Below are 23,152 nucleotides of genomic sequence, written 5' to 3'. Positions count from 1 at the left end.
CTATCTGCCATCCTCTCGCTGAGAATAACTTTATTTGTATTCCATTCAAACGCGTCCATTTCTGTCAACGACTGCTGTTCCATACAAGGTGCAGCTGACTTGGTTTAACCTTAAAACAATCTGTTATCTTTGTTTTACAGGCCATCGAAGTCCCCGTGCGCACAAACCAGATCCCTCGTCAGATTCCTTTCCTCACTGCTTATGGTCGTCCGACGGTCACATTCTTCCTCGGTGGATTGTTACCCTTCAGTTGTATTTTTATACAACTGTTTTTCATATTTAACAGCATCTGGGGCACACAGTTCTACTTCATGTTCGGACTTCTATTCCTGGTGTTTCTGATGTTGGTGATCACGTGCTCAGAGACTGCCATACTTCTGTGCTATTTCCAACTGTGTTCTGAAGTGAGTTTCTATCTTTAGTGGGTGTACCGCATGGTTTGTTCTGATTTGGATCTAATTGTAATCGGCAGTTTACACCGCTAAAACGACGGCATTTGACAGTGCAAATGAAGAAGAGAGTTAAGTCGGATCCAGAACGCAACGTGGGTTGAAGGATAAGAGTGAGCGAATAGTCGGGGACAACGCCATTGGCTACTTCACCTTGCAACATCGCTGGTGGATCAAGTCACTGATATCACAAACCCACAGATCTCCCGTCGTGTTAAGCTACTCGTGCCTCTCGTGTCCTGTACTAGTTGGGATAGGCTTTGGAAAGCACGGCATGCTTATTGATTTCTTCGTGATTGGACCGTATCACATCCCCAAATGAGTAGACACTTGATTTGTGTCCTGAAACCATTCCCCAAACGTTAGTATTGTCACCTCCCTCTTCCTACAATGCTTGTGCATTACAGGTTCTCGTCTAATGAAAGTGATTTACTTACGTCTTATGCACTCACCTACATGCCGATCCGGTTTTGTCGGGATCCTCACCTGGAACCCAGCTGAAACTCTTCAATGATGTTTTTAATAAAGTAGAACGTAAGGATGATGGAAACTCGGGGGCTGTGCCTACCTGATGAGCCCCAAAAAGAGCGAAACCGGTCGTGGGTTGTCGGAGAGTTTTCAGCGACCTTATGAGTAGTGTAATACATCTGTACGAAGTGATTTACTTTTGTCTCCAGTACACAGTATTCTCAAAAATATGAGGCAGTGTTTCAATCTTGGCAGTTATAAGGATCTAAACTGGAGAGGAACAGTACTTGCCTCATTTCGTGGGCCGTACAAACGCTCAGCTAAACGAGCATACAAACTATGTCTAATATTTCAGTTTCCATGACCAAGTTCGATTGAGTATTTGTAGTAACGGTATTTTTCTCAGCTTGGTTCTCGATCTGAGGCTACCAAACTAGCGTCCACGTCAAAACAATCAAATGTGCATGAGGTATAATAACACCCAAAACGAAGTCGGGAACACTTGTACAGCGCTTCATGTATATAGCCTAGGCGGCACTAACTCTGGAAATTCTAACGCGTTCTGGATGCGCCATTGGTAAGCGGCATTCCGCCAATCCTGGGTCATGATTGGCTGTTGGTTCCAGACTTTCAACCCATCAGATCTCGTCTTGATGCCGGACCAGCAAGCGTCCCGAATTTTTTGGCCAATCTTGTGTAGGATGGACTTCCCGGCCGTAGCAGCACCTGGCTGTCAGCGGTAAAGAGGGATCCGTGTGGAGTTCCGCCTAACTGGCCAATCTTGTGTGGGATGGACTTTCCGGCCGTAGCAGCACCTGACTGTCAGCGGTAAAGAGGGATCCGTGTGGAGTTCCGCCTAACGGTATTTGATTGAAGCATTATTCAGAATCTAATGGCGGTCATCATCTGCAGATTCCGGTCATTGAAAGAGGCGTAACGCCAGAGGTGTTCCAATTATCACGAAGTTGAGCGGGGAGGATGACCAATGTTAGTCTTATTTTATGGTTTGGTACAAAGGGAGGTGGTATGATCGATTCGTTCTCCGCAACCTGAGCGGAATGCTACATGGTTTGTATGAGTGGTGGCACCTGTTGTGTGGTTAAAGACCAAGGTTACTCAGATGATGTGTAAGTGAGAATGTTATCACTTAATTAGGGCAGATTGAGCTTTGTGTGGAACATTTGGTTTGACCGAAATCAACCACACACACGGGCTTATCCATTTGACTGTTTTCCGATAATCGCAGCCTATCTTTGTCGTTTGTTTTCCCTCTGGTTACCATCGTCATCAGGGACAGCACCATCAGTGTTGACACCGATGCTTCACCCCCCTACAACCAAAAAATTTGTTTAATAACAACTTAAGCCTTAAAGGGAAAAGATGAGAAGATATTGGATGAAGGAGGGTATTAGGCAGGAATCCACGCGGTCCCCTACAATCAAAAAGTTTGTTTAATAACAACTTAAGCCTTAAAGTGAAAAGGTGAGAAGATATTGGATGAAAGAGGGTGTTAGGCAGGAATCCACGCGGATCCCACTATACCGCACGTCTTTAGGCGCTGCTACGGCCGAGAAGCCTGGTCCGCGCGAGGTTGGCCCAGAATTCGGGACGCTTGCCGGTCCGGCATCAAGCCGAGATCTGATTGGTCAACAATCTGGACCCAACAGCCAATCATGACCCAGTATTGGCCAAATGCCGGTTGCCAATGGCGCATCCAGAACGCGTCAGAAATTCCAGAAAGTTATAACCGGTTACGCTATATATATACGAAGCGCTGTACAACTGTTCTTGACTTCGTTTTGGGCGTTAATAGACCTTGTGCACCTTTGGTGTTTGTTTTGACGTGAACGCTAGCTTGGGAGGCTCAGACCGAGAACTAAGCTGAGGAAAATACCGTTACTACAGAGGGACTTGGTTCTAGACTGAAGAGCTTACACCTCCAGGCGCTTAAACAAAGGCTAACAGTACGGACGCCGCTGACATCGAACAGCCGCCAAGCACGGAAAGGGTCACGGGGACCTCATCTCTATCATATCTTTCGCACTCTTCTACCACTTTTGAATATGATCAGCTATGGTGCGTGAAGCGTCAGTTATTACGCTTCGATACAAAATACTTGAACCAGAGCGATGCACCAGTGGCTATGACCTTAAATCCCGGTATTTTTCTATTTGGAACAACAATGAAGACCTGCTTCTCGGACACCTCTATCGACTTTGGAACCTTGTGTTTCTTTTAAGCAACCTTATGAGTAGTGCGTTACGTCTAGACAACAACCTTTTGCGGTATTTCGAATATCGTACAAACTGAAACATGAGGTGACCCAGTGCAGCACATTCAGTTGAAGCGAACTATTATAAACGAGAGCTTCCGTTGGATTCATTTAGGTCTCTTGTCAAAATGTGCATGTTTTTTGGTTCTTTTGCCAGAGAAAATGCTAACTTCGAAGGTTCCGACCGAGAAATGAGCTGAGGTACTACCGTTATTGCATATTATACGCCTAGACTCTACTTCTACTTTGTGTGATAACCACGATGTTTGCGAGCTCAAGATAGCTCGATGGTCAATTATTGAATTAAAAACAACCCTTGATGGACAATTCTATAACCCGATTCCCGTATTTCTATTCACGTGTTTCTTTCGGGTACTAGACAATCTGCTTGCTGTTAGTGTTTTGATTCAATTTTCCAATTGACTGCAAATTAGTACGCGTACGGACCTCATTTGTTCTTTTCACTTTCCTTCCCATAGGATTATCGTTGGTGGTGGAAAGCCTTTCACTGTGGGGCTGGAACTTCCTTCTACCTATTTATCTACTCTCTGCACTATTTCATATCACGTCTGGAGTTCCGAGACGCCATTTCTGGGTTCCTTTACTTCGGCTATATTTCAATCATCGTGTGGCTCAGCTTCTTGTTGACAGGTGAGTGCTTTTCGACTACAAACGCTTTTTGGATATTGACTATGTTCTTGGTCTCGAAAGCAGACTGACTTTCTTCATCATATAACCTTTTGATGCAGTGGGCACTCCATGGCTAGCCATTAACTACGCCGAATGTTTCACTCGTACCTGTGTCTTGTCAACAAAAACGCCCCCCCCCCTCTGACGTGTGCGCTTGGCAAATTTCGGTCGGACAGTTGGGAATACGCATCCAAATCGCATAGAAACACCTATCCTCCGTAGGCACACCTGCGAATCTCCAAACTCATCGTCTGCACTCGGGCCTAAACTGACTTGTCACTGCTATTCACCTGATTGAACCTCTCCTCCACCATCACTGTCCACACTAAACTGGATTTCTGGTCATTGGGCGTAGACGATGGAGGTGCATGTGCGCTTTCTGTCGTGGAACCAATATCCACGACGTCGTCAAGAACGCGAGAATCGAATGTGAGTAACCCCGAAGTCCTACCGCTAATTTCGCAAAACAGAAAGTCACGATCAGCTACTCTCTCGAGCTACTTATGTAACGACTTGTGCCTGTGTACTCTATCCTATCCCATCGTGATATATTTGTAAGTTGGCGGGTGCTCCACTCATCGAATTTACAAGAAAAAGGTTTTGTTATGTGGTAGTGCTTGGTGCAGTTGCGCGAGTTCAGAGGTTCGTCTGAAGCATACGATGGGATGGGGACGTGAAAAAAAACTCACTTTTAGAACCACCAGTGTCTTCGGAGCCTCGCCCGAGTCCGATCGGGATCAGAAATGCCGAAGTAGGTCGAATCGTTTGGGAGGAAATGACGGGCCGACAGTAGATGAGCTGGCTCCGTATGACAATCGACAAACTTCCTCCAGGAGCCCCTCTCTCATAACCATGCGAAGGGTGGAAACGAGCCAGGGGGAGACCGACAATGACAGTAGTAAAGCTTGGAAGCCATTCCCAGAGCCAGAAATCTCGGCTGCGCCGGTCATTGCCCTCTTCCTGGACGTGAATTTCGAGAAGGGACGCACCAGTGGTTAGAGACATTGGGAGGTATGGAGTGCAGGCATCCAAGCTGTCACTTTGAATGCATATCTTCCCCTCCAGATCTCCCCAGTGAAAAGTCCACTGCCACTCATGCATGTACGTATCAATTGTATCAGCTACCACCTACAATACGTAGCTATCTACCCATCTCCCTACACCAACGGTGAACCAAACCACGGTGCAAAGTGTACGTCGTTTTTGAAGCTGCCGATGATGATGATACGACAGGTCTCATCGCTTTGTTGTATGAACTATCAATACTACTTCTCTGGTCGCCTGTGACCCTTTATCACTCGATATCGATCAAAGTCGATGTGCGAACATGGGGATCAGACTCCTTCGTTTTCTGACTCCCCGATACTCCCCCCTCCACACATGGTGACTCAACTCCCCAACAACTTCGGCCCCACTACTCATCGATCGGGATTGCTTCGCCTGCTCGGGCCAAGACGTTCGAATTTAGCCCTTCCGATTACTTCTTGTGTGTATTCTTATCGCTGACCAATAAGCTTGAAGACGTATCAACACAGAGAGGAGTGCTCACAGCGTTCGTAAACATTACAACATGTCATGGATTGTGGATGCAATGTTGGTTGGTCTATTTCTTCTAAAGAGTTCATGGAGCACTTCAAACTACAGACTCATAAAGTAAAGCTAGTCTAACCGTATTGTTGTACACCCTACCCTTGACAGCCAAACAAATGTTACCTTGGCGCCACAAATGCAGGGGGTTGGTAAATACTGTCCTGTTATCACTGAATTCTCCATCAGTCTTATCATTCAAAATGGCGTTCCTTCGAATAGATTCAGATCTCATTCTTTTCAGAGATCGTTTCAATAACACGGACCCTCGAACCAGCTAAGCAGATTAGCCGGAATAGGCAAGAAATGTGCTCCTTTAAGCAATGCCGTTTTCCTAGAAGGACGTGAAGGAATGAAAAGAGACTCTGAGACAACTGTGTTTGAGTAATGGTATCTAAATGCCACATTGCAGCTGTAGTGACCGTACTCGAGAATCATCAGCTGCACAAAATGCCATTCCAAACGAATCCCACTTAGCTGGACTGTCACACTAGATGACAACTCAGGTCTATGCTTACATCTTCACCGTAAGGACAAAATCTTGGGAACCGCTGTCAACCACTCCGGTTGCTTTCATCCGGTGTACGACTCTGACTGCAGTCGCTCAGTGCACGACAACGAGTCGGAAGTTCCCGGCCGTTAGATTGAGTTTGACTAACCGGGGCATTGCGATTGACCAGCATTTCATGTGAAGGAATTGTTGTCTGAATTGTAGTGCATTTCACTATCGAATCCTTGACTTCCTGCTCCGCCCACTATGGTATATCAAAAGGAAACGGTAGCTCTACGCAGACAAAATGAGGTTCATTACAACTGTATTTACAGGGTAATCACAGTATTCCACAAGGTCGTGCTAGAATCGAATCCTTTCCTGCTCCGCCCACTATGGTATATCAAAAGGAAACGGTAGCTCTACGCAGACAAAATGAGGTTCATTACAACTGTATTTATTGGGTAATCACAGTATTCCACAAGGTCGTGCTAGAATCTCCGTGAGGGGGCGACAAGCGTCGAGTCAAAGATGTTCGACTCAGATTGGCTGGCCTTCTGACCAATCAGGACATGCCTTCGTTTGATCCGCGTCCTGCGCGTGACACATCCGTCCAAATGATGTGATGTTTGGTTATTAGGGACGAACGGCCTCCGACAGGAGTGTTCACATCCTGCGTCACTGTCAGTGGTGACGATGAATCTGTGGTTGATGTGGACCAGCCGTTTTCAGTTGGTTTGATCTCGGTTCAAATAAACAAGCAAATAGACACTTATACACGACAAATTTCTCACCCCAACTTTGTCCATTTCTTTTTCAGGGAGCATTGGATTTTTTGCGTGCTTGTGGTTCATACGAAGAATCTATGCTGTTGTTAAAGTCGACTGATTGTTTTTTTAATTCCCATTCTATTTCACTGCGCTTTGTGTGTGCGTGTGGCTCCCGTTGATGCATCATTTGGGCGTTTGCGCGTTTTCTTTTTTGAATTCCACACTGTTTCCCTGTCACTTTGATCACCGATATCTTCTTCCATTTGGCGCTAACACGTTTCATGTTTGTATTCCCGTTGGTTTCTCTTGCTATGCTCGAACACACTATTGAGTGAGTAATAACTGTGATATCGTCACGACCCCATCAGCCAGCAGTTCACATTATCGCGTTTCTGCCATTACATTCATTTCACTTATAGATTGTTCCACATTGATACACGTTTTTCAGACATCTGATGAACTAGTTCCCATCGGTAAGATGTCGGGATCGACTACTAAAGATAGAATGAATCTTACGGTGTGCGTTTTTAACCGAAGCAGGACTATGGTTCCTGCTTGTTGATTGTTTTCCTCCAATTGATATGCGACCCTGTAGTATCTCTGTGGTCTGCACAGTGCCCGAAAGGCCCTCCGGCCGTATGATTTGTTTGTTTTTAATGGGGCTTATGCGGAAACGTTCGGGAGCACTGCACAGCAGGTGCTTTGGCCTAATGGGGAACGATAACTAGTGTAAGCATTGCTCTCGCTACCATCCGGCACTGAGCGTTCGTCGATGAATGGCTATTCAGCAATGCGATTAATCTGGACGAAAGCGGGATGTGTGTATTTAGTTTTGATATGGTTTGTTGTGCAACCAATGAGGGTTTGTTTTCAACAAAAGGTCGAACATAATCGTTCAGCTGCAACACCGTTTCGGTATCCATCCGCCATGCCACACGAGAGCTGAGATACTGTCAGGATCAGTCGGGATACCGGGGTTGAATTCGAACCACGGACTTCTGTTCCGTAATTTCATGCATGGAACTATCTCTCGAGCTCTCCATCTAACAGGCCACGAATGCGACGAGATGGTCCAAGTGGTTGGAGCGTGAATTTACTGACCGGAATACCGGTGGCTCGACTCTGACCCTGGCATGGCGTCTGTTCCTGTCTAGGCTTGACCAACCTGGCAGCATCTCAGTGCCACCTCTTCTGGTGCCATGGCATCGACGGGGTATTACAGCTGAACGCTTATAATTTCTATTCGCTATCGAAAAGAACGTTTACCATGGTTCATTTGCACAAGTCAATGAACCAACCAAATCGATAGAACATATTTGAAGCGTTTGTGTAGGCGGAACCCAAACTGAAGGCTACAAAGCATTTCCGCACGGATAAATCCTGTCAAGCAGTTGGGTGTGCAAAAAGGAACTGTTGTTTGAGCGGAGAAATTAGTTCTTCAGTCCACTCAGAAAAACTATCAAGATAAACCAATCACAACAACGAAAATTGCTTGTGAAAAGACGCTCGAATTCAGTTCAAGTGACACATCAGGGCTTTGAAGGTTCAGTGCAGTCTATCAGATGGCTGCTACGATCACACGGTTTCCCGAATTCCATTGACCAGCTGAACTTTGTTCGTCTGTGTCATCGGAATGTGGGTGCTGCGAAAACTGCTGTAGATACCGTCCAATGACGAAGTAGTTATGGAATCGTTAGGGTAGAAACTAAGCGCAAGTCCTATGTGATTGAACTGCGCCTGGCCTTCGCCAGTCGTCCAGTGTCAAATGATGAAAGATCAACTTTCTTGTCTCGTCACATCCATGTCTTTACGCCGCTTTACTTGCCACACAACTTCAAGATAGAGTTTACCGGCTGGACTTTGAGTTGGATGGGATCGAGTAGACGGCGAACGAGCAGTGGTGAGCAAGCAGTCTTCGCCTGTCTGTTGTTCCTCACTTCCAGCTACACTTGAAGTAGACAGTGTTGTAGCAAAACCTGTGAAGAAGCCTACTTCTTTCAGATTTCGGCCAAGCGAGAAGCACACCCATGCAACAACGACCACCGAGGTCTGAGAATAACTCAACTTAAGTTTTGATAAGATGAAGAAATCGGCCTGGCGTCTTTTAAAGTCCATAGGAATCACGGGATAAAGTAGGCGGAACGGTACTAAAAATATCGACCGAATGCGCGAATTAGTGATCGGACATCATGCGGACGAATAGCAGATCTAGGTGCCCTAGTGAAAATTTTGTTTTGCCCGCACTGATGAAATCTCAACCAGGATGAATCACCACAGAATGGTTTCACGTTAATTCGCAAGCACGGGACTGTTGATCCGAACGGAACTAGCTTCGAACGGACCAACTCCTGAACGCACCGTAGTCCCATGATCATCATGGCAGCTTATGTTACACTGTCAATCGTTTCCTAAGCCAGTTTGACCGAATGTTCTAGTGAGGCTACTCCGATGGCGTTGCGGGCAGAAAGCTTATTTATATCTAGAGCATGAGATATCTCGACAGATGGTACTCAAAGTGGTGACCTTCAAAAGTAGTGGGCGAAAGTTACCTTCATCAAGAAAAAATCCTTGCATCAGGGACCTAAGAGAGATGGTCCCCTTTGCATCTCTCTTCAGTGTTATTACAATTGAATCAATGTTCTCTTATAGGGTAGGTGTTGTATCATGCGTGGCCGTCCATTGGTTACGCTTACACGGAGTCTGCCAGACCACAGAGAACCTCGGACACGGCTGTATTGTCAGGACAAAACACACAGAGCCTCTGCGTAAATATATAGGATGACTAAATGGCCAAATACGGTCGTTCACTTGTTCGTTCTGTACAGCCAATGGCGGTGTTCCGGTCGTGAACGATTTCAACCCCACTCCACTGGTCTTATGTTGCTAAGTCGTGTTTGGTGAGCTCCGCCAACGCACCTGCTATCCGAAATGTGTCGTACCGATGATGACCTTGGGGATGCGTCATTCTCTGCACATGTACTTTTTTCATGTCTGGGCGCGTCCTGACAGTAGGTGAAGGTTCCGCCGACAATATTCACCTCACGGAGGCTAGAAGCGCCCAAACTGTTTCCCGTGGATAATCCTTGTTCATAGGGGGACATTATATCCATATTCCCCTCTAGTAGAAATTTTTCAGGCAATCTAGTAACTATTTTCATAAAGGAAGCTACTCACAAGGTTGCTGAAAACTCTTCGACAGCCGACCACCGGTTTCGCCCTTCTTGAAAACCTTCGTGAGAACCAAATTGATTTGCAAATGAGTGTACCTCTCGAAAACGGTCCGATTTGGATTCAAGTAGAACATAAGGTTGATCGAAACGCGGGGACTGCGCCTGCCTGATGAGCCGGAAATGGAGGAGCGAAACCGGTCGTGGGTTGTCGAAGAGTTTTCATCAACCTTGTGAGTGGTTCCCTTTATGAAAATATACTGCGATATCTCGAATATCGTGCCAACTGAATCATGAGGCGGACTGTGTGCAGCACATTCAGTTGTAGAATATCATAAACGAGAGATTCATTTGAGTCTCTCGTGAAAACCAAATTGATTTGCAAATGAGTGTATTTCTCAGAAACCTATTAACTACTTTGGACAGGAAATCGATCACTAGGCATCTTTCGGTGAAATTCTGGAATCTGAAAACGGGAACTTGACCCCATTAAGGGGCATGGAAAGAAACACCCATCCGGGCGTTTCGTAAATGACATTGTGCGCAGTATAAACTGTATAATAAAGATTGGCTTCAAGCGGGTTTATTTAATGCAGAAATGGCTTAACTTTTGCCTTGCACATGAATTTTTTGGTACAACCGAATGGAATCTACAGCTTGTCGGCTTTTAACTATCCGGTACCTTTGATCAGGTTATTTTGAGTGCTCTGCCTCAACAATATCTGGTACCGCCACACATGAAACCACCTGGAACAGCATTTTACTTCCAAGTTCGCAGCTCAGAAGGAACAAATCGCCCTCAAACTGCCCTCTACCTTCCTAGACGCGAGAACTACGCGGAGGGTAAAAACGAGCCAGTGGAGGCGGCAGACTTAGCTGCGCTGGTCACTGCCGTCTCGCTGTGGATGAGGGTCCTAAGACGGAGCACATCGGTGGTTAGGGACGCTAACAGACATGGCCCAGTAGCGCCCTCAATAGCGCTCATGCATTCCAGCTGTTGCCTTCAATGCACAGCTTCCTCTCTCTGTCTTCTCAGTGAAATTTCTTCTGACACTCGTGTATCTGCGACCGCCTCCAACGCGCAGGTACCGAGCTCACCGGTGAACGAAACTGGTAGCTACACCAACTGCACAACATGTACGCGGTTTTTACAACTGAAAAATATGATGATAGTGATAAGATGTGGGAACACAAATCCCTGTTTCCGTGGATCAGTCCAGAGCGATTCATAAAGTCGTGTTGCTGGCAGAATCGAGACACTGGATTGTGACTTCAGATATCAGATCATCACTCCTCTGGCGCTTCAGACGGCTTTTCAGCTGTCCCCGATTTGTCTACGTCTGGTCTTTTGCATTCAACTATTTGCTAAATTTTTATGATCTGTGTCGTTTGAGCATCTATCTCACCGTCACGTCACTAGACCCAATGGCTCGATCGATTGCATCACACTGACAACGTGAACGAGATCAATCCAGACGAAATGTTCCGCTGAGTTCCTATCGTATCGATAGGATCAGTATCGATCCAATAGTATTACCTGGGTACAATCGGACCGGTCACAATACTATTGCGAAATCCGGTACTATACTGTTCAATACGAACCCCGAACGAGCGCTGAGTCTGTCTTGGTCATGTGACGAACCGATCGCTCAGCTGACTTTCACAGCATCCAGTTGGATGTTTTCTAATTTAGTAAACAACCGCACCTGTTTGTTTCATTAGTTTTCTCTATTTTGACACTGGACATTTACTAATCTGACGAGCAGTATTCATGCTGAAACCATAAGAATGTTCAAGCGAACGTACCTAAAGTTGAGACGATCTCCTCATCTTTGATGCAACTTAGGGCCGTATGGGCAGACTTGAGTGTATTTTTTCAACTGCCGTCTTTTAGCAGTCGGGTGTGGTTGTGGATACTCGCCTTGGTGACTAGTGTGGATAAGGGCTCGAGATACCTCACTGGTTAAGGCACCAGCTCATGGACCGGAAAGTTCGTGGTTCGAACTCAACCTCGGCGTCTCGACTGCTCCTGCCTAGGCTTGGGCGACCTGGCAGTATCCAAGCTCTCTTACTTTCTTCCGTTGATGTACTTCAACCCCTCCCTCCAGTGTGGTTGCGTATGGACAAGAATAATGTACAGTACGGATCAATGCTACAAGCTGCGTGCCTCTTGTAACAGATGGATTCACACTTGGGTAACCTTGAGGAGATCAACGACAGTTTATTCTGGTTCTGTTCATCACGTTAAACAGCTGTACACCGGGGCACAACACATTACTGGCTCAGTGGTTCTCTTGCCGGGATGGCAGAAATGCCTTGTGAACCTGTGGAATTCCGCCAACTCCGTCTAGATATGAAGTCGTGCGCTGATTACTCGACGACGGTCTTGTTCCACACATAGGTGGTGTTCCTGTTGACAGGACAAGACCCACTGGAATTCCGCCTTGTCTGTCTTGAGGAAAACTTGAAAATTTTCTAATTGCAGAGTAAACTCACTCTCCTGAATGCCCTCGTAAACGCATTCGCCCACGGGAGAACGAGGCACCATGGGGATTGCTCAGAGAAGCAAGCGTCCAACTGGTTGTCCGAACCTCAGGGGTGATAGGGATGCCAAAGTTTATTAGCAGTAAAAAATTGTAAGACGCACACCATGAGAAAACCGCAAGTACACTACAAACCAGCGCGTATAGTTTCATCGTGTTTGCGAAGTAATCCGCCAGGCGTAGAGTGGGGAGACGTTAGTCGAGGATTCATACCGTAAAAAGTAGTCTTTGAGGTCGCACGTGAAACATTCACCTGCGGGGGCCGAAACATCTGCAACTCATTTGCCAAGTTCGAAAAGCAGATCAACAGATGAAGCGTTTAGTACACGTTTTGTGGACTCTAAACAGACGTACTTCCCCCCCCCCCCCTAATCGCTCATCAAAGGTGACTACTTTCGGTCGGTTCTTTAGGATTTTTCACCGATGAAGTCCATCACACGGTTCTTATCTACCTGAAACGATCCATTTCAGTCGGTTCCTTCGGATCATCACTCCAGAAGCGGCGAGGATTAATACTCTGTTTGCTTTGACCAACAGACAGTCTAGTGCTCGGGTCTCCCAAAATTCAATAAAGTCCAATCTTCCAGTTACCTTGACGCAGCTGTTCTGGTTTGTCCTCACCTACAAGGGGGCGGTACTTGACTTGAGGTTCTTACTAGAATTGGTCAACAATAAATATCCGTGAACCCTACAGGATCCGAACTCCTATCACCTGACGGGTGAGGTTACCATCAAGCTTAGTAGCACACGTGGACCGCTGAACAATTTCAAGGCCAAGCAATTTATGTTACCGTCGTCATATAGGTCGGATGACCTTTGCTTGTTCACCTCTCAGTATAATAATGTATGAAGTCACAGCGAACACTTAAAATGCGAGCTGACTCGAACCCACAACCCCCAGTTATTAGTTCGAATACTTAACCATTCGGCCACAAGCGGGTGATCGCAGTGTGATCAACTCGCAATTGGACAGGACAGTGTCATTCATCCTTCAGTCACAAAATCTACATCACGTGGTCACATGATCACTCGTTGATTGGCTCGTCAATTGAGGACTTCTCAGATGAAGATCTCACTCATCGTCTGAATTATATTCTCCGGAAGCTAATCTGTTTCAGTAAAGCATGCTCTGTACCACGGTCCACTGAGAGTGGATTGTGTTCCGTCTGGGAAACGCCTCATCCTCCGACCAGCAAGCGACGCCCAACACAGGAATGCGAAGAAGCATACACTCGAAAGCTGGTAATAGATTTTGGCAGTGTCTTTCGATAACAAACTGATCACGGTGGTCGAAATGAAAATCAAATAGACATTCGCTGCGTTACCATGACATCGGTAGTGTTTTTAACGGCAAGTTGAAACACTGGAAGACTAAAGTGTCTTCTGATAGGAGGACTACATATCCACATAGTGACAGGAGGGTGAGACCTATTCAAGACTCATTGGCAAGATCTTATGCGTATTCATGATGAAATTTGCAAGGCGTGGACCAGGGGTCCCATCACGACACCATCTTTCTGTCAGTATATTCCGAAGCCGGAAAGTCGATGTTTCCCGCACTGGCGACTGGTGAGGTCGTTCGAATTCATCCGTGCCACCAGAGACCCCGAGTTCACAAACAGCTGATGTGACCTTTGAACATGTGTTGATCTATTCACCTAAGCCTAAGGGTTAAGGTACAAACTTACCGGATGGTACGTCCGTCATTTGAACCGAACTTTGGCATCTCGATGTCTCTTATCTAGGCCTAGCAACCTAGTAGTATCCCAGCACTTGACCGACACAGTAGCTGGGTGTTGGAGCTAAACAACTATTATTAGTAGTGGTAATAGTAGTATTGTTATGTCAGTGACATCCGTTTTTTAACTGAAGGGTCACCTTTGACCCCACTAAAATCCCGCCAGTCACCTTTTATCCATAAGGGCTTGACTGTAGCTCAGAACGCTTCTAAGGACGATCGCAAGAGCAAACATTTTCCCCGAAAAAAACCAAACGAGCTACCATAGTTCAACCATGTTTGACTAATGAACAATTATTAAGCAAATAACAGTTCATCTGTGAGTCTCTTTTGGTGTCTAGCTCCTAAGTCACCCGAAGGAAGCACGAGGGCAGAGATACTGCCAAGTTGCCCAAGCCTAAACTGGAGGCGTCGGTGTTGAACTGGAACCAGGGACCTCCGATCAGTAAGGTTGCATCTTAACTACTGAGCCCTAATCACTCAGCCTTACCAAGATGCTTCACGCGAGTGACTAACGTACAAAAACTTAGCAACAGCCTCCAGGTCACCTAAAGTAATCATGCTGAAAAAAACCTGACTGGTCTGTCCAAAGTGAGCCCTTTCAACGGATCACGTGAACGAGTCGTGTAATTTCCAATGATAGTCTACTAAAAGACCGAGGGTAGTTGGATAACACTATGACCGCAATTGAATGACATTCACGAATCAACCTACACCCTTTTGTGAAGTACGCAAACAAAGCTGGGGAACCAGCTCCGAATGTAACGGGACTACAGAACAGCCAATGGAATAACCGTTTTTCGTTGAGATAGATTTCATTGGTTGTTCCTCACTCGCCCTTGACAGATGAACTGTATTTATCGTATCACTTCCGACCGCTTGTACGCGGCAGTGATCAATAGATCAGCCGGTTCGCACGTTCATTGACTTTTTCTGATTTGACCAAGCGCACCTGGCGATCAGGCGGCTATCCAGACCAGGGCTCAAATGGTACTGAAAGGTATTAAAACACTGTGGGCCACAACAGCTGGCAACGTAATTATTAGGAAAACTCTCTTTTAAAATCTTCATTAAGCATGCACACACCACCTTACTGAGAACCAGAACCTAAGTTCCACTCAAACCTTTTGCGTGATCTCATTGTTTTCACCTTCTCAAACATCAGTGTTCATGTGCATGTTTCCAACAATAAGAGTCGGTATCGTGTTGCCACGGCATTGGTACACAACCGCTTAGTTGCATTCAGGAAAACACTGCTACCATTATTGGTTATTTGAGCCTAATACTTCGATCGACTGTTCAGCAAACATTCGAGTATTTTGAATCAAGGTGAAAACAGACAATCAAGCGGACGAGTGGGGCGAGATGGTCCAAGTGGTTAGAGCGCGAATTTACTGACCGGAAGGTCCGGGGTTCGAACCCTACCTCTGCCACTCCACTTCCCCTGTCTAGGCTTGGGCGACCTGGCAGTATCCCAACCCTCGTGCTTCCTTCGGGTGGCATGGCAGCTAGGCACCGGAAGGGTGTTACAGCTGAACGATTATATCTTAGTAAAAATGGTCCATCTGTGACACTCTTCTGGTGCCTAGCTGTCATATCACCCGAAGGAAGCACGAGGGCTGGATTACCACCAGACTGCTCAAGCTCAGTGAAGTAGCGGTATTTACCTCAACTTTGTTCTCGGTCTGAAACTCCGAAGCTAGTGTTCACATCAAAACAACCACCAATGGTACTCAACGTGCCCAAAACCATGTCAAGAACACTTATACAGCGTGTCATATATAATGTATGCGGCGACAAACAACCGGCATTCGGCCGATACTGGGTCATGATTGGCTGTTAGATTCAGACTTTCGACCAATCAGATCTCGGCGTGATACCGGACTGGAAAGCGTCCAAAACCTTTGGCCAATCTTGTGCGGCATAAGCTTCTCGACCATAGCAGCGCCTAACTGCGAGCGTTAGAGCGTGATCCGTGTGGAATTCTGCCTGACACCTAGAGTGGACAAGTCAAGGTGCCGAGGTCGGGTTCGAACCCGGATGTTCCGGTTAGTAATTTCGCGCCTTAACCACCGAACTATCTCGAGCTCACTATCACTAAGGTCTGGTTCGATAGAACTTGGTGACCGGAAGGTCCGCGTTTCGAACCCAAATCTAGTGTCTCGACTACTGTTGTCTAGCAGTGCGTTTAGCACTACCTAAACGTCCTGTAATCGAAGCCAACCTGTGCGGAAAAGTTGAGGAGCACTTCATGGCTGTTTATAATGAGCCTGGACATCATCCGCAGTGTGCATCCTGTCGACCGACAAGTGCATACCACTGGGCGTAGGCGGTCGTTGGAATCCACGTCATTCTTGCTTGAACGGTCCTTCTCCTGTTCTGGAGCAATCATCCGAGTGAATTCACATCAAAGCAGGATCAAAGGCAAGTCATTCGATCGACATAATCAGGACAACTATCAGGTTATTTTTCGAGCCGTCGGGCTAACCAATCATAACGTTCAACCATGGACACGTGACGTCAAAATTCACATGTTTTTCAGCGTGTTCTGGCGGCGTGGTGGTGATACACTCACCTAGCATGTCAGATATCCGGAGTTCAAACCCCGACCAGCATGGGCAAGAGTATTGCACTACTGAGGGGCTCTAATAAGAACGAAACTCGAGTCTAGTTCTTCCTCTGTCTAGCGTGGACTGTTCAAGCAAGAGTGATGTGAACTTGGCCCGGTTTCTGACTGATCGATGGATTTAGGCACTCTTGATTGACAGAGTGTCGCAGCCTGTCAGTTTTGCCGACATGATTCTCCCTCTGAATGAAGGCTATCCACATCTAGGACAATGTCTTGCGTCCCCCGAAATGGGACATTAAAGGGAGATGAGTAAAAGAGGCCGGACATAGTGCCACCATCCCCCGATTACTCAGTTCGTCACGCCCAGTGACCCGGTTATTACTGGCTGCTCACACGCAGACAGTATATTGATGTACACAGTCACGCGAAGTTGAAAACCGACTGAACATCACTTTTCAACGCTGGCTTCTGGGTGCCGTACAACCAAAATTTATTTAGAAGCCTTGTTTTGAAGAAAAGAGTAAAAGGGACTTGGTGCTAGCCTACCACAATTATTCCGGGGTGCTTACACCTCCAGACACTCACTGAAATCACACACATCTATTATCAGCGATATCTTACAGCGTGTCCAACCAGTGGAGCACACGCACACCCCACCCCAAAAGGCGAGTCGTACCGACAACACCCTCTGGTAAAAGTTTGACCATCACTCTGTGTTAAGGTTCCCGATACGGGGCCTTGAGTGATGTTCGACAATCCTGAATAACAAAAGGAAGAATTGAGTTCGAAATTCTACGGTGCTATTTGCACAAGAGTAAGCAAATGTATGCAACAAACATCAACTGCCCATGCCCGTAACGTCAACAAGTCCACAGGTCTGTCACTGACCGGTAAAAATGCAGGGCCAAAACCCGCACACCAAACAACGGCGAGCAGAATATTGGCTCAGTAGTCGACCTTTCCGACGACAGTCACGTGATTCACAGGGGCGCTGTGATCAGACGATACTCATGAGAAAACAAATCAAGGCAGGCTCAGTAAACGGGGCTCAAACACGCATGGGTAAGTGGATCAGCTGCGCACATTCTGTACGGAGGCCAGCGGTCCCCAATAACCGAACACCACATCATTTGGACGAATGTGTCACTTGCAGGACATGGACCAAGCGAAGGCTGTCCTGATTGGTCAGAATACCAGCCAATCCGAGTCGAGCATCTTTGACTCGACGCTTGTCGCCCCCTCACGAAGATTCTGGCACGACCTTGTGAAACACGCTGTGACTACTCTATAGATACAGTTGTAATAATTTTCCTTTGTCTCCATAAAGGGCTCTTTAGACCAACCGTGTCTTTTGATATACCATAGTGGGCGGAGCGGGAAGCCAAGCCAAGGGTACAGAGTTGCACTACCGCTCAACAAAACACAACACATTCACACACACGCACACAATTCTTGATACTCAAGTGTCGGACGGGACGGCCTGTGCTGCAAGGTGAGTAGCAAGTACAGAGAGTAAAACGAGGGATACTAGAAGTACAAAGGCGGAGTAAGCAAACGAAGGGGGGATTACCATGAGGTCTCTGTTTCGTCACTCTGAAGTAGAAACTGGTGATTCGCCACGACCAATATGTGATCTAATCACCGCAGCTTTTGGCGCAAGACACATTCTTCAATGGAAGTCCTCGTTGCACAACCGAACACTCGTCTCCTAATTGCCTCGTTGCGGACACTAAACGCGTTATGGTTTCCGAAAATCTCAGTTCCGCTGCTCGCAGAAGTCATACAAGTCACGATTGTACGACAAAACTGTTCACATTGCAGCTTTTGGGAAGGAGGACAGGCCCAAGTCTTTCACAGCAGCTGGAATGGCCCAATCGACTCGACTCACAACGATTCGTGCTGTCTTTTTAGTGGCGTTCATTTCAACACTTTCCAATCTATTCTGGGGGTTACCATTTCGCTCAAACTGGAGTAGCTAGGATGTCCTAATAAGCGCTTGTTGTGTATTCCAATAGCACACCTGCAGCTAGCTTTTTGAAACGGTCATAGTCCTCATTGCCACCTTTATCGAACAGGAAACGAGACATGACCTAACCGTGCCTGTGACGTACTGATCGATTTGGTCCAGCCTGAGTTGAAGCACTCGGACCCTGAGGCCAGGTTTGATATCAGAGTGAGCACCAGCAAGGTAACAACGGTCGTTGTCGCTGTTATGGCATGTAGCTTAGGTATAGATCGATCGATTTTTCGATCAGGTGGCTTAATTGAGTAACCTGAAACATACCTCTACCACAGCCGCTAATTTGCGCTCCTGTTGAAATCGCGTGATGGTATAAACGGATGAGTGAACCTGGTTAACACTTTAAACGCGTCTTATTTTGAATTCAGGTTGTGAGTGGCTTTATTGTGAACATTGGATCACTTGTATGTTTTCATATAATGACAACCTCATATTAGAACTTATGCGATTCATCAACCGCATGTTAATTTGTCATTTCTGTGAGGATGACGATGCGCACTTTTCTAACACACGCCATTTGCTCGGCTGCCAGAACCATAAAGGAGCACGTGACCACGATTAGGTGAAGTAATGCTGATTGCCAGGTACGCATAATTTACTCTGCAGCCTTGTTACTCACCTGCCTTCCGCATGCTGGATAATAAACAACAATCATTACCTGTTCCCCATACACTGGTGATGAGTAGTACTCTCTAAGTGGTCAGCATCGTGGCGTATATTCGAGCTTCGAAATCCGATTGCCGAATTTGTTTTTAGACGTTTACACAATGCGCATTCATCGCGCCTTACCAGACAACCTCAGACACAATGCTGAATAACTGGGATCTCCGTGTTGAGCCGTACTCAGTCTGGCTGGCAAGACATTCCTAATATTGAAACTGTGTGCCAATATACAGCCAACCGAGTAGCCCACAAGTCCTGTGACAATTAACTCCAGGAATTATCAGCGTCATTGGTTTTATAACCTTCGGTGGACCAATCATTCACACTGTTTGGGTACACAATGAATTTCACACAGACTGAATCTCTCGTTTATGATGTTTCTAAGCAACTGAATGAGCTGCATCAGGCAACCTTATGTGTCAGTTGTTACGATATTCGATATATCACGATACACGTATAGACGTAATACACTACTCACAAGGTTGCTGAAAATTCCTCGACAGCCCAGGACTTGTTTCGCCCTTCTCGGGCTCATCATGTTGGCGCGGTCCCCGAGGTTCCATCAAGCTTATATTCCATTTGAACTTAAACTTTACGAAATTCCACTTATTTCCAGACGAATTCGGGATCATAACCGCCTTATTTTAGTTGGCAAATGACTACACCACCTCAGGGGGAAGTGTTGGATTTTTTGTGGTGGGCTTGAGAAGTGAGTGGGTATGTGATTATACAAACACAAGTACACTGAATAGCAGGATGAGTTGGCATGGAAGCCAAATTAGTGGCAAATTGATCTCGAGCAGTTTATAGTACTGATGAGTCGAACAGCTAACTGTTACCGTCAGTCTGCGTCTGGGCTGTGTGTGTAAAAGTCTAGATGGGACCGGTTTGACGACTTATCAGTAGTATGTGACCACATGAGGACCTGAAAAGCAACAAATAACTCGGTGGAAACGCATCAGGTTTAGGGAACCTCATCAATGGTTCTGAGAATTTATCCGCTTCCCCGAGTTTCTCGGTATTTTGATGGAGGTTGGTTTCTGTGAATGAAGCTAACAGACGTTGAAATCCGAGAAGCACGGCTGTTTCATCCTTCTGGGAACTCGTCAGCAGTTCGCCACTCACGAAACTCCAGTAGGGAGTTTGGTATTCGCGCCCTCTCGGTTGTTAATGTAACCGTTCGTCCACGAGCGACTGATCATTGCTCATTTCGGGAGCTGATCATGACGAAGAAGAGACTGAGGAAAGTACTTCTATCAACCGTGCATCGACACCAACCACTTTTGGTTAACGGTGGACAGTTTGGTTTGTCATAATGACCAAAACTTTTGCATGAAACTTGCAAACCACAGTAGATAAGGATAAAACTCTGCATACATCTTACAAAAATCTCAGAGTGAAACATATCGGTTTTTAGGTGCAGTATGCAGCCAAAAATATCCAAGTATTCTTTTCATGGGAGACGGAGGAATAAACAGAAATGCGCGATTTCTCGTTACATTGGGGTGGTTCTGACTAGAAGAACCAGCTCCGAACGTAACGGGACTACATAACTGCCAATGGAATAACCGTTTTTCGTTAAGACGGATTTCATTGGTTGTTCCTCACTCACCCTTGACAGATGAGTTGTATTCTCGGTATCACTTTTGACCGCTTGTACGCGACAGTGATCGATAGATCAGCCGGTTTGCACGTTCATTGGCGTTTTCTGGTTTGGTCAAGCGCACCAGGCGACCGAGCGGCTATCCAGACCGGGGTTCACAATAATACGAAGGCATTAAGGGACTGTTGTCCACAACAGTTTTGAATGACGCCCATTTTGCGTTCCTCCCAGGGCACATGAAGACATTCCATCAGTGGGACTGGTATTGAACACTTTCAATACAGTCCTATCATCTGCTTGCTCAAGGCCTAGCTTACAACCCGGAATCGGTTATGCCTACCTAGAGCTTAGAGGTGGTAGGTGGGTGCCATCTCCGTGGCTAGATTCTTTACCAAGGTGAGGCGGTTCATTGAATTCAGTTTTACTCCTCTAAGAAGTGTTTGACTTGATAGGGCAGGGACTCGCAAAGCGGCACACCGTATCTTATTGCCCCACCTCAGTAGAACGACAGATTGAGGCACAGTTGGACGCATTGCGTTGAAATGCGAAAAGTGCAGACGGCAATACCCGGGAATTGTGGGAGAGAACGAAGATTTGTATTCACTGCCAGCCATGATTGAGTGTTCGAGCAGATTCAAGGGAGGCTACCCCTATTGTGATATCAGATGATTCAAAATCTTCCCATGATTTCTACGAATGGACTACTGTGGCTATTTAAAGAGGTACCTTTCGGTGAAGCCCGCTCATTTGCAAACCAACTTGGTTTTAACAGAAGACTTCACTGAATCCAAACTGAATTTCTTGCTTGTAATATTGTTCAACTGAATGCACGGCACAAAGACCGCCTCATATTCCAAATCTTCATGACGAAACATACTACTCACAACGCTACTGAAGACGACAATCCGCGAACCAGTGAGTCAGTTGGGTCTTTTGTTAACACCAAATTACTTTACGAATATGTGTATTTGCCCAGCTTTATACAACTGGATGTTCAATTTGAAAATGCAGTTCATGGAAACTCAAGGACTTGCCTGCCTGATGAACGCCAGGCGAAGAACGAAGTCGGTAGTGGGCCACCGAAGAGTTTTCACTAACCATTTGAACGGTGTGTTCCGTCTTGTTTGTCACATATTGGAACAGTTTTGCTTCCAAAGAAGTCTCATTTAAACAAACTGAGAAAGTTATTGAAACTTGATCCATTCGATCAATCCGATGATCGATTAATGGAGAATGTTGGCTTTTAAGCACTGCTCTTTGGTTTTACCGCCTTCCATTCGTAGCTCAATGTCTATTGGTAGGTAGCCGATGGCTGAATATGGTCACGTTGGATGACGTCACAGTTCTTTTGGCTAGCTAAACATGCATTCTTTCACAGTGTGTGTTTGTTTATCATTTCAGGTTTCAGTTTGGTCTCACTTGTTACGCATTCCGTCTTATGAAAATCACTTTCGGCCTTTTCCTACCACAATCGTTTTTGGAATCAGCCCAAATATGGACTCAAACAATTGGGGCCGAACTTGCACATTCACAGCATGATTGCTGAAGTGAAGCCTTTCGAATGGTTGCAAAAGTTGAATTAATTGTTCGAAACACTAGATGGAAGGTCACGGGTTCTAGCCTCCTAGAACTTTCGTCAGTTGCATATTGCTAATGATTCCCATTAAGGATGAAATGACTGTACAAAGTTTCTCGGTTGTTCATCACAGAGTGCCTCCATTTACCTAATCCATTCGCACTCTTTAAGCAGTTCAGTGGGAGAATAATCCGACCAGACGATCAGAACTCTGATCCTAGAAGTCGTCACTCAAGGGCCAGTCAACAGCGACCACGTGATGTAGACTCTGCGGATGAGAGATGACCGACGCTCTACCCTGTCTGGTTGAGAGTTGAACAGAGCGTTTCTCAGGTACTAGTGGCCGGATGGTTAGGTATTCAAACTAGTAACCAGTGAATCGCGAATTCGAAGCTTCTTGGCACGAATCCGACATTCTCAGCGACTTTTAATCCAAGCCGATCACGAATAGTATGTCAAAACAAGTCGTGTAGAGGACCTTGATATCTCAATGGCTCTGTTCGATTTAGCAAACTCAAGCATTGTTATTCTCTGTCGGTCGGAAACT

General features: G+C 46.2%; 2 protein-coding genes across 2 annotated transcripts in view; one reads left to right on the top strand and one right to left on the bottom strand.

The window, feature by feature from the left end:
- Nucleotides 1–7,240, top strand: part of T265_03264 (hypothetical protein) — a gene marked incomplete at both ends in the record, with an annotated part of 35,480 nt that extends 28,240 nt beyond the window's left edge. The window contains 3 exons of the mRNA XM_009167697.1: nucleotides 141–404; nucleotides 3,669–3,840; nucleotides 6,777–7,240. Of these exons, the coding sequence (XP_009165961.1) occupies nucleotides 141–404; nucleotides 3,669–3,840; nucleotides 6,777–6,844 (504 nt within the window). The remainder of the gene's footprint in view (nucleotides 1–140; nucleotides 405–3,668; nucleotides 3,841–6,776) is intronic.
- Nucleotides 7,241–8,502: 1,262 nt separating this feature from the next.
- T265_03263 (hypothetical protein) lies at nucleotides 8,503–8,841 on the bottom strand (the record flags this gene model as incomplete). Its single annotated transcript, XM_009167696.1, has 1 exon — nucleotides 8,503–8,841. The coding sequence occupies one exon, from the start codon at nucleotides 8,839–8,841 to the stop codon at nucleotides 8,503–8,505; it is 339 nt and encodes a 112-aa protein (XP_009165960.1).
- Between the last annotated feature and the right edge of the window lie 14,311 nt (nucleotides 8,842–23,152).

This window comes from Opisthorchis viverrini (genome assembly GCF_000715545.1).
Source record: "Opisthorchis viverrini unplaced genomic scaffold opera_v5_45, whole genome shotgun sequence".
Lineage (NCBI taxonomy): Eukaryota > Metazoa > Platyhelminthes > Trematoda > Opisthorchiida > Opisthorchiidae > Opisthorchis > Opisthorchis viverrini.
Note: the sequence above shows the minus strand (reverse complement) of the source record. Positions and strands in the feature narration are given on the sequence as shown.